Source organism: Pseudophryne corroboree, chromosome 10 (genome assembly GCF_028390025.1).
Source record: "Pseudophryne corroboree isolate aPseCor3 chromosome 10, aPseCor3.hap2, whole genome shotgun sequence".
Taxonomy (NCBI): domain Eukaryota; kingdom Metazoa; phylum Chordata; class Amphibia; order Anura; family Myobatrachidae; genus Pseudophryne; species Pseudophryne corroboree.
The window spans coordinates 356,537,533-356,554,877 of NC_086453.1; the positions used below are offsets into that span (position 1 = coordinate 356,537,533).

General features: G+C 45.7%; 1 protein-coding gene across 1 annotated transcript in view; it reads left to right on the forward strand.

Annotated features, from left to right (window-relative positions):
- Window positions 1-4,098: 4,098 nt before the first annotated feature.
- The window catches only part of LOC134965370 (nicotinamide N-methyltransferase-like), a 35,952-nt gene continuing 22,705 nt past the window's right edge, over window positions 4,099-17,345 (forward strand). The window contains exons 1-2 of the mRNA XM_063941836.1: window positions 4,099-4,249; window positions 9,091-9,298. Of these exons, the coding sequence (XP_063797906.1) occupies window positions 4,099-4,249; window positions 9,091-9,298 (359 nt within the window). The remainder of the gene's footprint in view (window positions 4,250-9,090; window positions 9,299-17,345) is intronic.

A 17,345-nucleotide genomic window follows, 5' to 3' on the forward strand; every position in this document is an offset into this window, starting at 1 on the left:
GAGGTGTGAGGTGTTCAGAATAGACTGAAAATGAGTGGAAATTATGGTTATTGAGGTTAATAATACTTTGGGATCAAAATGACCCCCAAATTCTATGATTTAAGCTGTTTTTTAGAGTTTTTTGAAAAAAAACACCCGAATCCAAAACACACCCGAATCCGACAAAAAAAATTCGGTGAGGTTTTGCCAAAACGCGTTCGAACCCAAAACACGGCCGCGGAACCGAACCCAAAACCAAAACACAAAACCCAAAAAATTTCCGGTGCACATCTCTAATTCTACAGGGGAAGGGCGCACATACAAGGGTGACACAGATGGGGCCAAAAGAGAGTATGGGACAGAGTGCTTAGGATGAGAGACAGCTGGGTTTAGTGAAAAAGTGGGTTTTGAGAGCCCATTTGAAGTTTTGTGGAGAGGTGGAGAGTCTGAGAGGGAGAGGTAGAGAATTCCAGAGAAAGTGAGCAGCACCTGAAAAATCTTGGAGGTAGAGATGCATTAGCAGACTGAAGAGGATGGGCAGGAGTATAAAGGGAGATAAGGTCAGAGATGTAAATTGGAGAAAAGTGGGTGAGGGCTTTGTAGGTGAGTGTGAACAGCTTGACATGGATTCTGAAGGGGAAGAGGACACAGTGAAGGGTTTGTAAGACAGGGGAGGTGCATGCAGTATATTTGGTGAGGAAGATGAGCCGGGTAGCAGCATTAAGGATAGATTGAAATAGAAAGAGGCATTTGCCAGGGATGCCAGATAGGAGAAGATTACAGCAGTCTAGTCTGGAGATGAACAGTGAGTGGATAAGGGTCTTAGCGGTATCCTGGGTGAGAAAGGTTCTGATCCTAGAAATATTTTTGAGATGAAAATGACAGGTTTGAGAGAGCTGCTGAATGTGTGGATTGAAGGAGAGAGAGGAGTCAAGGATTACTCCAAGAAAACATACTTAGGGGCTAGAGGAAATAGTAGTGCCATCAATAATGAAATTGTGGGAGGTGAGATAGTGGGAGGGTGAGAAGATGATCAGCTCAGTCTTAGATATGTTAAGGTTAAGAAAGTGCTGAGACATCCAGGAAGAGATAAGCCCCATACACACTAGATGAGATTTTGAAAGATCTCGCTCAGAATGGCTGTTGTGAGTGAGATCTTTCACAATCTCATCTAGTGTGTACACTAAATGTCATTAATGATGCACGCTTGTGTGCATTGTTAATGACCCCCTCCCTTGTCTGAACATGTACAGATGAAGAAGGGCCTCGTTAACGATAGCCATCCTGCAGATCCAGCATGGACATCGTTCCCCCGGCTGCCCCCCCACCCCACCCCGCCATCACTGCCTTTCCTGCCTGCACTTGCTGATGCCTCCTCCCTGCCTGGTCCATGGTGCCGCCAATATTAGCATCGGCAGGGATCGGCTAGTGTGTACTATCCTATAACAGAGAGACAATTGGATACACGAGTGAGGAGAGCAGGGTAGAGGTCAGGGGAGGAGAGGTAAACTTGAGTATCATTAGCATTTATATGCTATGGTAAGTCAAAAAAGGTAATGAGCTCACCTAAAGAGGATGTATAGGAAGAGAAAAGGAGAGGACCTAGAACAGATCCTTGTGGGACACCTATAGTTAATGCAAGTGGTGGGGAGGAGGAGTCATGAGAGGAGACAGAGAAGGAACGGTCAGAGAGGAAGGAGACCAGAGGCCATTATCATACAGACCAAGGGTGTGATGAATTTGCAGAAGGAATGAGGGGTCCACAGTGTCAAAAGCAGCATATAGGTCAAGGAGAATATGCAGAGATCAGTGGACCTTGGATTTAGCAGAATCGAGAACATTGTATACTTTTGTGACTACATTTTCAGTGGAGTGGAGAGGATGGAAGCCAGACTGGAATGGTTCATGCAGTGAGTGGGAAGAAAAAAAGGCAGCATTGCAGTTGTATACAATATGTTCAAGGAGTTTGGAGGCAAAAGGGAGGAGAGAGATGGGTCAATAGTTGGAGAGAGTGTGTGGATCAAGGGTAAGCTTTTTAAGACTAGGGGAGACGAGTGCATGCTTGAAGGCAGAGAGGACAGTGCCAGATGAGAGGGAGAGATTGAGGAGGTGGGCAAGATGGGAACAGGCATAGGAAGTGAAGGAGGCATGAGGAAATAGGGTCAAGAGGGGAGGTGGAGGGGCGACAAATGGATAAGGGCCATGACTTCCTTAATATATACATAGGAGAAAGATGTCAGAGTTGGTAAGAAGGATGGGGATGAATGGCAAGGGAGAGGAGGTGGCTGTTTGCTGATGGTTTGGTTGGATGTGATGTCCTGACATATGGCATCAATTTTGGAAGTGAAGTAAGTAGAAAAGTCAGGAGCAGAGATTGAGGAAGGGAGCTGAGGTGAGGGAGGACAGAGGAGGGAATTGAGGGTGTCAAAAAGGCGCCAGGGGTTTGAAGACTGGGAGGAGAACTGTGTTACTGACACAGTACCTTTAACACTGAGAATTTCTCCATCCTCTACAATCAGATCATCAATAAGGCCAAAGTAGTCGGCATTGTAACAAAACCTAAAAATGTATTTCACCATGTAGCCCACCACCAGGATACCCACATTTTACTTCCTGCTAAAGATGCATGAATATCGCACCGGGTGGGACAATTGTGTCTGGCATACAGGTACTTTCCAAACAGTTGAGCATCCTTGTGGATAACATTTCAGGCATCATTTAACTACCTTACCATTTCTGCTCAACATACCGCAGACTTTCTCAAGAGGATAAACAACCTCGTACTGAACAAAGATCACATGCTATCCAGTATAGACATCAAATCCCTCTACACCATTAGCATTCATCTGCAGGGAATGGAAGCCATCAGTTTTTTTTTCAGGATAGAGAAGACATTGGACTTCCATAAGTTAACTCTGGATCTATTGGAATTCATACTAAACAGGAATTATTTTGTTTTCAATAACAATTTTTTCCTCCAAACTAGGGCATTGCATGCTCACCCACTTATGCAAATCTGTTTATAGGGTGGCAGGAACATGTTTATGTCTTCAATGATGCAAATGATGAATTTACCACACTTATACCAATGTGGATTCATTATGTCAATGACATTTTACTGATTTGGAATGGAACAGAACAGAAATTCCATGACTTCATGATGAAGCTCAACAGGATATTCACCTATGCCATTCATTTTCTAGACCTTTTACTTAATATTTATGAAGAGGGCAATTTCTTTTCTCAGCTGTATAGGAAGCCAAATGCAACAACAGCTTTCTTCAGTACAAAAGACATCACTTTCCACCACCAATACAAAATGTCCTGAAGGGTGAGTATATAAGATTATGGAGAAATTGCTTCAATGATCTCACCTTTAAAATGCAAATCAAGGACTTAGCGAATATATTATGCAAGAGAGTGTACCATAGTACCATAGATCAAAAAAGCCTAATACATGGTTTCCCAAACAGCAAAGGACTCGCTTATCTTCTCTCATAAAAAAAGACTGCTGAGAAACAAAATTAAGGTTTATTGATAACTACTGTAACAAGTGGCAAGATTTGAAGGACTATGATTATCATCACCGTGATCTCTTAGGTATTATTTTTATTATATTATTGAATATGTACTTTTTTTCCCCCTTTTTCTTCTCTTTGTATTCCCCTCCTACTTCCACTCTCTCTCACAATTATATCCTGGTTGGCATATATCTATTAATAGTATTCTACTTTCACTGTTCAAACTTTAATTTTTATTTTTTCAAACAAATGACTATGGCTTTGAATTTTAATTCCACAATGACACGCCCAATATCTGTGTACAGTATGTGTTTGCACTAGAAATATTTAAATCAAATTGCTTAAATATTTTACACTATTTAAATATAAATTAAAAAAATAATTAGTATGATGATTTATTTTGCTTAATTAGTATGATCACACTGTCACCTGCATTCCCATGACAGCTCCTGAGGCTGATACCCCATCATGTGATAACACTGATATCCTGGTTACTGATGAATATAAATAACTGGGTCCTGGTGAATATAAACAGAATTCCTGAGCCAGTAAATTAATAGACGTGAGCATCAGACAGCCTGTGACACAGTAATACAAGATGGATTCCAACGCCCATAAATTCTATCCTGTACACGGCATTGATTCTAGAGAACAGCTGGAAACATATTTATCTAACAAACCAGACATGGCCTTTGGAGACGATACAATTAAATTTCCAATGGAATGTTTACACCGTGCATTCAGTGAAGGTATGTATATGGGCCCTCATTCCGAGTTGATCGCTCGTTATTTTTCATCGCATCGCAGTGAAATTTCGCTTAGTGCGCATGCGCAATAGTCGCACTGCGACTGCGCCAAGTAACTTTGCTATGAAGATAGGATTTTTACTCACGGCATTTTCTTCGCTCCGGCGATCGTAGTGTGATTGACAGGAAATGGGTGTTACTGGGCGGAAACACGGCGTTTTAGGGGTGTGTGGATGAAAACGCTACCGTTTCCGGAAAAAACGCAGGAGTGGCCGGAGAAACGGGGGAGTGTCTGAGCGAACGCTGGGTGTGTTTGTGACGTCAATCCAGGAACGACAAGCACTGAACTGATCGCACAGGCAGAGTAAGTGTGGAGCTACTCTAAAACTGCTAAGTAGTTTGTGATCGCAATAATGCGAATACATCGGTCGCAATTTTAGGATGCTAAGATACACTCCCAGTAGGCGTAGGCTTAGCGTGTGTAACTCTGCTAAATTCGCCTTGCGACCGATCAACTCGGAATGAGGGCCATTATACTGACAGTATGTATACTGTGCTGACCAGCTTACCCTAGTGTGAGTGACTGCATGTACATGATTGTGTGTTAGTGAATTTAGACTGTATTCTCTAATGGAGCAGGGACTGATGTGCATGACAAATATATTCTCTGTACAGCGCTGTATAAAATGCTTGGACTATATAAATACATTGTAATAATGATACTTTCATGATGGATCTAAGATTATATATTTCTATGCAGTTGTTAAAGTGAAGAATTACTTTTTTAATTTGCTAAATGCAATGCCTATGAGTCTGTCTTTGATGACGGAAAATGACTGTGTACAGTACATACTGATTAGCATTGAGTGTTAGGAATATGCATTACATCATTATATCTGTCCACTGACATGTCTATGTAACATACAGTACTGTACAGTAAAGTAGTTCTTGCGCTATAGTGTATATCAATGGAGACCTCTCACATGTGCAATGGTGATTCTTGCACTATAGTATTTTATTGGACACCTCATGCATGCGCAACAGTGATTTTTAAAAGCAAAATCTGGTGGATGATCACTACTATTACACTCGCCAGTAATGCCATACGCCAAATGCCAGAGACGGATAGATGAGCGAGGCTCCATCTGTATGTATTACATAATTAGATCTGCCCACTTACATACTGTAGTTACAGTGTATTGAGTGAGGATTGAAGAACCCTGTGTAATAACAATGTCAGATGACAAGGACTAGAAGGGCAAATTGAGCACTTGAAAAGGCCTCAGACAAGACCAACTAAAAAGTAGGTGGGGTGACCAGGGACAAAACTAGGATTTTTGTCACCCAGGACAAGGCAGCAATTTGGCACCCCCATACCGTTTCTGACATAAAATTATTATCATTCCTCCTCCCTACCACACTTTATACAGGACAGAGTGCACTGCAAGCAGAGGGGTCTAACAGTGGGGTGGGAGGATCCCTGGCAGCAATGATACCCCCAGGTATTACAGTAGGGTGGGAGGATCCCTGGCAGTGATGATTCCCCCAGGTATTACAGTAGGGTGGGAGGATCCCTGTCAGTGATGATTACCCCAGGTATTACAGTAGGGTGGGAGGATCCTTGGCAGCTATGATTCCTCAAGGTATTACAGTAGGGTGGGAGGATCCCTGTCAGCAATGATACCCCCAGGTATTACAGTAGGGTGGGAGGATCCCTGGCAGCTATGATTCCTCAAGGTATTACAGTAGGGTGGGAGGATCCCTGTCAGTGATGATTCCCCCAGGTATTACAGTAGGGTGGGAGGATCCCTGGCAGCTATGATTCCTCCAGGTATTACAGTAGGGTGGGAGGATCCCTGTCAGCAATGATACCCCCAGGTATTACAGTAGGGTGGGAGGGTCCCTGGCAGCGATGATTTCCCCAGGTATTACAGTTGGGTGGGAGGATCCCTGTCAGCAATGATACCCCCAGGTATTACAGTAGGGTGGGAGGATCCCAGTCAGCAATGATACCCCCAGGTATTTCAGTAGGGTGGGAGGATCCCTGTCAGCGATGATACCCCCAGGTCTTAAAGTAGGGTGGGAGGATCCCTGTCAGCGATGATACCCCCAGGTATTACAGTAGGGTGGGAGGGTCCCAGGCAGCGATGATACCCCCAGTTCTTACAGTTGGGTGGGAGGATCCCAGTCAGCAATGATACCCCCAGGTATTTCAGTAGGGTGGTAGGATCCCTGTCAGCGATGATACCCCCAGGTCTTAAAGTAGGGTGGGAGGTTCCCTGTCAGCGATGATACCCCCAGGTATTACAGTAGGGTGGGAGGGTCCAAGGCAGCGATGATACCCCCAGTTCTTACAGTTGGGTGGGAGGATCCCTGTCAGTCATGACAATCACAGGTCTTACTCCAGCGTCACAGGATCCCCGGTAGCACAGCACCAGACCCCAAGACATGATACAGGATCTCCTCACCTATGTGTAGCCACCAGCCCATGTACAAGCTACTGTAACTCACCAGCTGGTTACCTTGTTGGATGTAATTTCTGGTTACACCATCTGGGTCCCCCCTCAGAGCTCAAAGTCAGGGCAGTGGCAGAAACAGGGCAACCATGATGCTACCAGAGCAGGATGTGGGACTGTGCCATCGTTAGGGAGTATGGAGTAGAAGATAGTTTAAGTAAGAGAAGGAAAGTCACATGAGGGTAGAGGGCCCTGATCATGAGAGCTTACATTCTAAATGGGAGGGGAAGAAAGACAAGGGTGACACAGATGGGGTAAACAGTGAGTGTGGGAAAGAAGGCTTAGGAGGAGAGTTTACTGGGTTTAGTAAAGAAAGCAGTGCAGGGTGTACAGTTTTAGCCCACCTTAAGCTGCATGGTCCCCATAACAGAATGAAAAACAATGCTCAAAAATCTTCCTACCTAGAGTAGAGCTGAGATGGGATGGGCTGGCAAAACATATGTGGGGCCTGGAAAATACAGGTGGTGTGGTCAAATCCTGGAGATTTGGCCATGCACCTCTTAAAAAAATGAATGAGGAACACTATGCATACACTATGGACAGGAGCATTCATCCTTTACAACAGCTGGCCCAGGTCTCTGCCAGTACCCTCAGACAAGCCTGTGTCCAGGTAATGAGTTTCTAAATCTGTTTTTGAAGTGCTACAATGCAGCGGCAACACTTTGTTTCCATGCCACGTCCTGTTGTGCTTCACATACAGACTCATTTGCCCACAGATATACAAGTGTTGTATATTATATTAATCATCACACTCTCCTGGTACATGCTATGTGCATTGCATTGTAATAGACACTAGCAGAGGGAACTGGTAACACACACATGAGGCATAAGTGATATCTAAGTGTGCATGTTTCCTAAGAGTTTATATTATGGCACATTATGGACAGAGCCGGATTAAGCCGCTGGGGGGCCCGGGGTACTTAAAACAGTGGGGCCCCTATTCAAGAGAGGAGGAGGAGGACCGGGGGGGGGGGGGATATCACTCACATACCATCCAGTGAACGAATTGCGCTCCCGTCCCCGCCAACCGTACAGACAGCAGAGCGACGGATCAGCTCTCCAATCATGTATGAATGAAGCAGCCTGCCGCTCAGCGATTGGGGCAGCCTACTTCACTCATACGTTATTGGACAGCTTAGCCGTCCGTGCATTTCACAGTTTTTTGGTCTATTCGACCCCCCCAAAAAAGGCATGGAGAAAACGGTGCAAAACACTGTCGAAAACTCCAGCTATTGGCTACCAAACGGTCGAATTAGTGCCGATTTTCCGACTGTCGGAAAACTCGGCACTAATTGAATATCCCCCTATGCCTCAGACATGGGCACACTAGTCATGAGCATGGCTATATCTGTAGATATTGATATATGTACTGTATACACACACATAGTAAAACACACACATTAGAATACATATATACACACACCCATAGAGAAAAAACACCCACACCTACAGCTAAAAACACATAGCAAAACACATATATACACACAAACACACACCCATAGGAAAACACATACACACACTAAACACCAATAGCAAAACACATACACACACACCCATAGGAAAACAGATATACACATACACACCTCCCGGCCTCCCCCTTCTCCCAGCATGCAGTCACAGACAGTGGACAACACAGGAAACTGATAGCTGCTGCAGCAGCGCGGTGCCGAGTTGAAGGGTGATGAGATCACCCTTCTCACTCACTGGCGCCGTGTCCTGTGTGCAGACTACCTTCTTTGTCAGGGCCCACGGCGCAGCGGCAGGCAGCGTGTAATGAGTCAGGCTGACTCATTACATTGCTGCCGGCTGTGGGCCCTTTCATAGCGCTGGGCCTCTGTGCATTGCACTGGCTGCCCTGGCGCAAGTTCTGCTGCTGGTGGTGTGGCAGGGTGTCCTTTTGGGAAGGGGGGCCCGGGGGAACGTATCCCCGGGACCCCCCCCCCTTAATCCGGCTCTGATTATGGACACTTCTGAGGTGTGTAAATGTCTGTTGTTTATGCTGGAAAAGTGGCTCCAGTTACTGGAAATGCTGATCAAAGAAGTACTTACATTCCTCATATATTACAGTGAAGCAGCAACAGGTGTGTTGTGAGGAAGTGGCTTACCTGTATCTAGGGATGTGCGGGTTCTCACTTGTTTTGGATAACCAATAAGATAAATCAGGATAAATCCGAACTTGAAATAAATTTAGCAAAAACAAAAAGTAAATCAGAACCCGCACATCTCTACCTGTAACAGGACATTACAGAATAATGCATAGTACAGTACTGTAAATGCTACATATTACAGTATATTACACTCTGTAATCACTGGGATCTTTCCCTGCAGGTCACATTAAGGGAGACCTTTTGATTGACATTAGTTATGGATCCTTTATTCATCATCTCTATACACCCAGTGGATATTTCAAACAGATCATTGTGCTGAAGTGCTCTGAGCAATGTATTATGGAGCTGAACAAATGGATTAACACACGTACCGGAGCGTTTGATTGGTCTCACATAATGCCATATATTAAATGCACAGAAGGAAACAGGTAAGAATTAGAGATGAGCGGGTTCGGTTTCTCGGAAACCGAACCCCCCCGAACTTCAGCCTTTTTACACGGGTCCGAGGCAGACTCGGATCTTCCCGCCTTGCTCGGCTAACCCGAGCGCGCCCGAACGTCATCATCCCGCTGTCGGATTCTCGCGAGGCTCGGATTCTATCGCGAGACTCGGATTCTATATAAGGAGCCGCGCGTCGCCGCCATTTTCACACGTGCATTGAGATTGATAGGGAGAGGACGTGGCTGGCGTCCTCTCCGTTTATAGAGAAGAGAGTAGAGAGTTAGAGACACTATTTACTAATTTTGGGGAGCATATTAGGACTGGAGTACTACTACTTGCTGATAGTGTGACCAGTGACCATTGACCACCAGTTTAATTAATCCGTTCTCTGCCTGAAAAAAAACGATACACAGTGTGACACAGTCACATACCATATCTGTGCTAAGCCTCAGTGTGCTGCATCATCATATGTAATACTGTATATCTGACTGTGCTGAGTGCTCACTGCTCACACAGCTTAATTGTGGGGGAGACTGGGGAGCAGTTAGAGCAGGAGTACATAAATAATATATTTTAAGTACAGTGCACACTTTTGCTGCCAGAGTGCCACACTGCCAGTGTGACTGACCAGTGACCACACTGACCACCAGTATATTGTGATTGTCTGCTTAGGACGGAGTACTACTTGCTGATAGTGTGACCAGTGACCAGTGACCACCACCAGTTTAATTAATCCGTTCTCTGCCTGAAAAAAAACGATACACAGTGTGACACAGTCACATACCATATCTGTGCTCAGCCCAGTGTGCTGCATCATATGTAATACTGTATATCATTATCTGACTGTGCTGAGTGCTCACTGCTCACACAGCTTAATTGTGGGGGAGACTGGGGAGCAGTTATAGCAGGAGTACATATTTTAAGTACAGTGCACACTTTTGCTGCCAGAGTGCCACTGCCAGTGTGACTGACCAGTGACCACTGACCACCAGTATATTGTGATTGTCTGCTGACCACCAGTATATTGTGATTGTCTGCCTGAAAAAGTTAATCACTCGTCGTGTGGTGTTTTTATAAACGCATTCTGCAGACAGTGTCCAGCAGGTCCGTCATTACATAATATATACCTGTCCGGCTGCAGTACGAGTGTGATATATATATATATTTTAATTTTATCTCATTATCATCCAGTCTATATTAGCAGCAGACACAGTACGGTAGTCCACGGCTGTAGCTACCTCTGTGTCGGCAGTCGCTCGTCCATCCATAATTGTATACCACCTACCCGTGTTTTTTTTTTTCTATCTTCTTGATACTAGTAGCTTACTTTAGGAGTCTGCAGTGCTGACAGACAGTGTCCAGCAGGTCCGTCATTTCATAATATATACCTGTCCGGCTGCAGTACTAGTGTGATATATATATATTTTAATTTTATCTCATTATCATCCAGTCTATATTAGCAGCAGACACAGTACGGTAGTCCACGGCTGTAGCTACCTCTGTGTCGGCAGTCGTTCGTCCATCCATAATTGTATACCACCTACCCGTGTTTTTTTTTTTTTCTATCTTCTTGATACTAGTAACTTACTTTAGGAGTCTGCAGTGCTGACAGACAGTGTCCAGCAGGTCCGTCATTTCATAATATATACCTGTCCGGCTGCAGTACTAGTGTGATATATATATATATTTTAATTTTATCCCATTATCATCCAGTCTATATTAGCAGCAGACACAGTACGGTAGTCCACGGCTGTAGCTACCTCTGTGTCGGCAGTCGCTCGTCCATCCATAATTGTATACCACCTACCCGTGGGTTTTTTTTTTCTATCTTCTTGATACTAGTAGCTTACTTTAGTAGTCTGCAGTGCTGACAGACAGTGTCCAGCAGGTCCGTCATTACATAATATATACCTGTCCGGCTGCAGTACTAGTGTGATATATATATATATTTTAATTTTATCTCATTATCATCCAGTCTATATTAGCAGCAGACACAGTACGGTAGTCCACGGCTGTAGCTACCTCTGTGTCGGCAGTCGCTCGTCATCCATAAGTATACTAGTATCCATCCATCTCCATTGTTTACCTGAGGTGCCTTTTAGTTGTGCCTATTAAAATATGGAGAACAAAAATGTTGAGGTTCCAAAAATAGGGAAAGATCAAGATCCACTTCCACCTCATGCTGAAGCTGCTGCCACTAGTCATGGCCGAGACGATGAAATTCCATCAACGTCGTCTGCCAAGGCCGATGCCCAATGTCATAGTACAGAGCATGTAAAATCCAAAACACCAAATATCAGTAAAAAAAGGACTCAAAAATCTAAAATAAAATTGTCGGAGGAGAAGCGTAAACTTGCCAATATGCCATTTACCACACGGAGTGGCAAGGAACGGCTGAGGCCCTGGCCTATGTTCATGGCTAGTGGTTCAGCTTCACATGAGGATGGAAGCACTCAGCCTCTCGCTAGAAGAATGAAAAGACTCAAGCTGGCAAAAGCACAGCAAAGAACTGTGCGTTCTTCGAAATCCCAAATCCACAAGGAGAGTCCAATTGTGTCGGTTGCGATGCCTGACCTTCCCAACACTGGACGTGAAGAGCATGCGCCTTCCACCATTTGCACGCCCCCTGCAAGTGCTGGAAGGAGCACCCACAGTCCAGTTCCTGATAGTCAGATTGAAGATGTCAGTGTTGAAGTACACCAGGATGAGGAGGAAATGGGTGTTGCTGGCGCTGGGGAGGAAATTGACAAGGAGGATTCTGATGGTGAGGTGGTTTGTTTAAGTCAGGCACCCGGGGAGACACCTGTTGTCCGTGGGAGGAATATGGCCATTGACATGCCTGGTGAAAATACCAAAAAAATCAGCTCTTCGGTGTGGAAGTATTTCAACAGAAATGCGGACAACATTTGTCAAGCCGTGTGTTGCCTTTGTCAAGCTGTAATAAGTAGGGGTAAGGACGTTAACCACCTCGGAACATCCTCCCTTATACGTCACCTGCAGCGCATTCATCATAAGTCAGTGACAAGTTCAAAAACTTTGGGCGACAGCGGAAGCAGTCCACTGACCAGTAAATCCCTTCCTCTTGTAACCAAGCTCACGCAAACCACCCCACCAACTCCCTCAGTGTCAATTTCCTCCTTCCCCAGGAATGCCAATAGTCCTGCAGGCCATGTCACTGGCAATTATGACGAGTCCTCTACTGCCTGGGATTCCTCCGATGCATCCTTGCGTGTAACGCCTACTGCTGCTGGCGCTGCTGTTGTTGCTGCTGGGAGTCGATGGTCATCCCAGAGGGGAAGTCGTAAGCCCACTTTTACTACTTCCACCAAGCAATTGACTGTCCAACAGTCCTTTGCGAGGAAGATGAAATATCACAGCAGTCATCCTGCTGCAAAGCGGATAACTGAGGCCTTGGCATCCTGGGCGGTGAGAAACGTGGTTCCGGTATCCATCATTACTGCAGAGGCAACTAGAGACTTGTTGGAGGTACTGTGTCCCCGGTACCAAATACCATCTAGGTTCCATTTCTCTAGGCAGGCGATACCGAAAATGTACACAGACCTCAGAAAAAGACTCACCAGTGTCCTAAAAAATGCAGTTGTACCCAATGTCCACTTAACCACAGACATGTGGACAAGTGGAGCAGGGAAGGCTCAGGACTATATGACTGTGACAGCCCACTGGGTAGATGTATGGACTCCCGCCGCAAGAACAGCAGCGGCGGCACCAGTAGCAGCATTTCGCAAATGCCAACTCTTTCCTAGGCAGGCTACGCTTTGTATCACCACTTTCCAGAATACGCACACAGCTAAAAACCTCTTACGGCAACTGAGGAAGATCATCGCAGAATGGCTTACCCCAATTGGACTCTCCTGTGGATTTGTGGCATCGGACAACGCCAGCAATATTGTGTGTGCATTAAATATGGGCAAATTCCAGCACGTCCCATGTTTTGCACATACCTTGAATTTGGTGGTGCAGAATTATTTAAAAAACGAGAGGGGCGTGCAAGAGATGCTGTCGGTGGCCAGAAGAATTGTGGGACACTTTCGGCGTACAGGCACCACGTACAGAAGACTGGAGCACCACCAAAAACGCCTGAACCTGCCCTGCCATCATCTGAAGCAAGAGGTGGTAACGAGGTGGAATTCAACCCTCTATATGCTTCAGAGGTTGGAGGAGCAGCAAAAGGCCATTCAAGCCTATACAACTGAGCACGATATAGGAGGTGGAATGCACCTGTCTCAAGCGCAGTGGAGAATGATTTCAACGTTGTGCAAGGTTCTGCAACCTTTTGAACTTGCCACACGTGAAGTCAGTTCAGACACTGCCAGCCTGAGTCAGGTCATTCCCCTCATCAGGCTTTTGCAGAAGAAGCTGGAGACATTAAAGGAGGAGCTAACACTGAGCGATTCCGCTAGGCATGTGGGACTTGTGAATGGAGCCCTTAATTCGCTTAACAAGGATTCACGGGTGGTCAATCTGTTGAAATCAGAGCACTACATTTTGGCCACCGTGCTCGATCCTAGATTTAAAACCTACCTTGGATCTCTCTTTCCGGCAGACACAAGTCAGCAGGGGTTCAAAGAACTGCTGGTGACAAAATTGTCAAGTCAAGCGGAACGCGACCTGTCAACATCTCCTCCTTCACATTCTCCCGCAACTGGGGGTGCGAGGAAAAGGCTCAGAATTCCGAGCCCACCCGCTGGCGGTGATGCAGGGCAGTCTGGAGCGACTGCTGATGCTGACATCTGGTCCGGACTGAAGGACCTGACAACGATTACGGACATGTCGTCTACTGTCACTGCATATGATTCTCTCCCCATTGAAAGAATGGTGGAGGATTATATGAGTGACCGCATCCAAGTAGGCACGTCAGACAGTCCGTACTTATACTGGCAGGAAAAAGAGGCAATTTGGAGGCCCTTGCACAAACTGGCTTTATTCTACCTAAGTTGCCCTCCCACAAGTGTGTACTCCGAAAGAGTGTTTAGTGCCGCCGCTCACCTTGTCAGCAATCGGCGTACGAGGTTACATCCAGAAAATGTGGAGATGATGTTCATTAAAATGAATTATAATCAATTCCTCCGTGGAGACATTGACCAGCAGCAATTGCCTCCACAAAGTAGTACACAGGGAGCTGAGATGGTGGATTCCAGTGGGGACGAATTGATAATCTGTGAGGAGGAGGATGTACACGGTGATATATCGGAGGATGATGATGAGGTGGACATCTTGCCTCTGTAGAGCCAGTTTGTGCAAGGAGAGATTAATTGCTTCTTTTTTGGTGGGGGTCCAAACCAACCCGTCATTTCAGTCACAGTCGTGTGGCAGACCCTGTCACTGAAATGATGGGTTGGTTAAAGTGTGCATGTCCTGTTTATACAACATAAGGGTGGGTGGGAGTGCCCAAGGACAATTCCATCTTGCACCTCTTTTTTCTTTCATTTTTCTTTGCGTCATGTGCTGTTTGGGGAGTATTTTTTTGAAGGGCCATCCTGCGTGACACTGCAGTGCCACTCCTAGATGGGCCAGGTGTTTGTGTCGGCCACTAGGGTCGCTTAGATTACTCACACAGCTACCTCATTGCGCCTCTTTTTTTTCTTCTTTGCGTCATGTGCTGTTTGGGGAGGGTTCTTTGAAGGGCCATCCTGCGTGACACTGCAGTGCCACTCCTAGATGGGCCAGGTGTTTGTGTCGGCCACTAGGGTCGCTTAGCTTACTCACACAGCTACCTCATTGCGCCTCTTTTTTTCTTTGTGTCATGTGCTGTTTGGGTAGTAGTTTTTTGAAGGGCCAGCCTGCGTGACACTGCAGTGCCACTCCTAGATGGGCCAGGTGTTTGTGTCGGCCACTTGGGTCGTTGAGCTTAGTCACACAGCTACCTCATTGCGCCCCTTTTTTTCTTTGCATCATGTGCTGTTTGGGGAGTGTTTTTTGGAAGGGCCATCCTGCGTGACACTGCAGTGCCACTCCTAGATGGGCCAGGTGTTTGTGTCGGCCACTTGGGTCGCTGAGCTTAGTCACACAGCTACCTCATTGCGCCTCTTTTTTTCTTTGCGTCATGTGCTGTTTGGGGAGTGTTTTTTGGAAGGGCCATCCTGCGTGACACTGCAGTGCCACTCCTAGATGGGCCAGGTGTTTGTGTCGGCCACTTGGGTCGCTTAGCTTAGTCATCCAGCGACCTCGGTGCAAATTTTAGGACTAAAAATAATATTGTGAGGTGTGAGGTGTTCAGAATAGACTGAAAATGAGTGGAAATTATGGTTTTTGAGGTTAATAATACTTTGGGATCAAAATGACCCCCAAATTCTATGATTTAAGCTGTTTTTTAGGGTTTTTTGAAAAAAACACCCGAATCCAAAACACACCCGAATCCGACAAAAAAAATTCGATGAGGTTTTGCCAAAACGCGTTCGAACCCAAAACACGGCCGCGGAACCGAACCCAAAACCAAAACACAAAACCCGAAAAATTTCCGGTGCACATCTCTAGTAAGAATACGAATTTCCGAAAACATCTATCACTGTAACCCCAGTGTAAGTACTCAGTAAACTTTCCCAAATGCTTTACACTGAGCCTCATTTATCCTGGGATGAAAGAAACATCCCTGTTGTACAGCTCATGCCATTGGGGGTAGATCTGATCGCTGCTGTGTATTTTCACACAGTGGGCGATCAGGCCCTAATTGCACATGTGTATGCACTGCAATGCGCAAGCACGTTGGACAACAATGGAGATCGTTTGTCAGCAACGGAATGGTGCAAAAAATCAATTTTGCATGGGCATTCGCAAGGTTATTGACAGGAGGAAGCCATTTGTGGGTGGTAACTGACTGTTTACTGGGAGTGTTCTGGAAAACGCAGGCGTTTCCAATCATTTTCAGTGAGGGTGTCTGACGTTGTCTCTGGTCCCAATCGCACTGGAAGAGTAAGTCCTGGGCTGCGCAGAGTCTGCACACACAGAATTTTAGCAGCTCGGCCTACACATTGCATCGCACACTTGCACAGCAAAAATACACTCCCCCTGTGTGCGACAACAATCTGATTGCAGGACAGCAAAAAACACAGCCCAGCGATCAGATCTGAATGACCTCCATGGTCTCCTGTTATATGTATTTCACCAGACTTAGCTAATATTACTAAACACATTACTGTTTAACTTTTTCATTTGAAATAAACAACTTGCCCAAATCCCTTGGTTTCTATTTCATCAATCGCCTAAATCCATATGGATTCTGCTTCTCTTCTCTCCTGAAGGAGAGCAATAGGTAAAAATAAAAAACCCTTTAATGAGGGACATGAAGTTGCTCTTTGCAGAATATAGACATGAATTAATCAAAAGGAGCCTTATAGCACATACCCATCGTGAGTCTGGCTGCAGTATGGGAAACCATCCTGTTGGCTGATCATTATTGACCTCTTGTGGTCAATGAATGAACATATTGTTAAGTCAGATCATTAAAGTACTGGCATCTACTTTTATAGGTGGGATGTAGACAGTGGTAGGCTGGAATGGGGGTCATGGTGCCATCTGCCATCTTAGCCCCTGGGCCACCTGCAGCCATGCTCTGCTTGCACATGGCCAGCTGTGGGAGGCAGGAAGGAGGTAGGTAGAGAGGATGCTCCTTGCCTGGCTGCTCTGCACTATAACACAATAAGAGTAGCTGGCCAGGCAGCTCCACCTCCCTGAGCTACTCTCTCACTGACAGTCAGGTGTGACTACGCATGTGCATCAGGCTGCTGTGTGCCGCTGCTGGGGAGCTTGTCATCATAGGATAAGAAGAGCTGAGCAGCCACAGGAGACTAGGTCAAAGTAGAGCAGGTAAGTTTGTGCTGCTGAGGGGTGGTTATTGGAGGAACCAGATAGATTGCTGTGGACTGTGTGGGGGAGACATAGAGAGTACTGTGGAGTAGACATTTAGGGGTCTTGAGTAGGGGATTGATGTGTGGTGGTTGTTAAATGGTGGAGTGCATTGAAGAGAAAAGCTGTGAGGTGGACATTGAAAGGGTTAGGGAGTGATATGAGATGGAC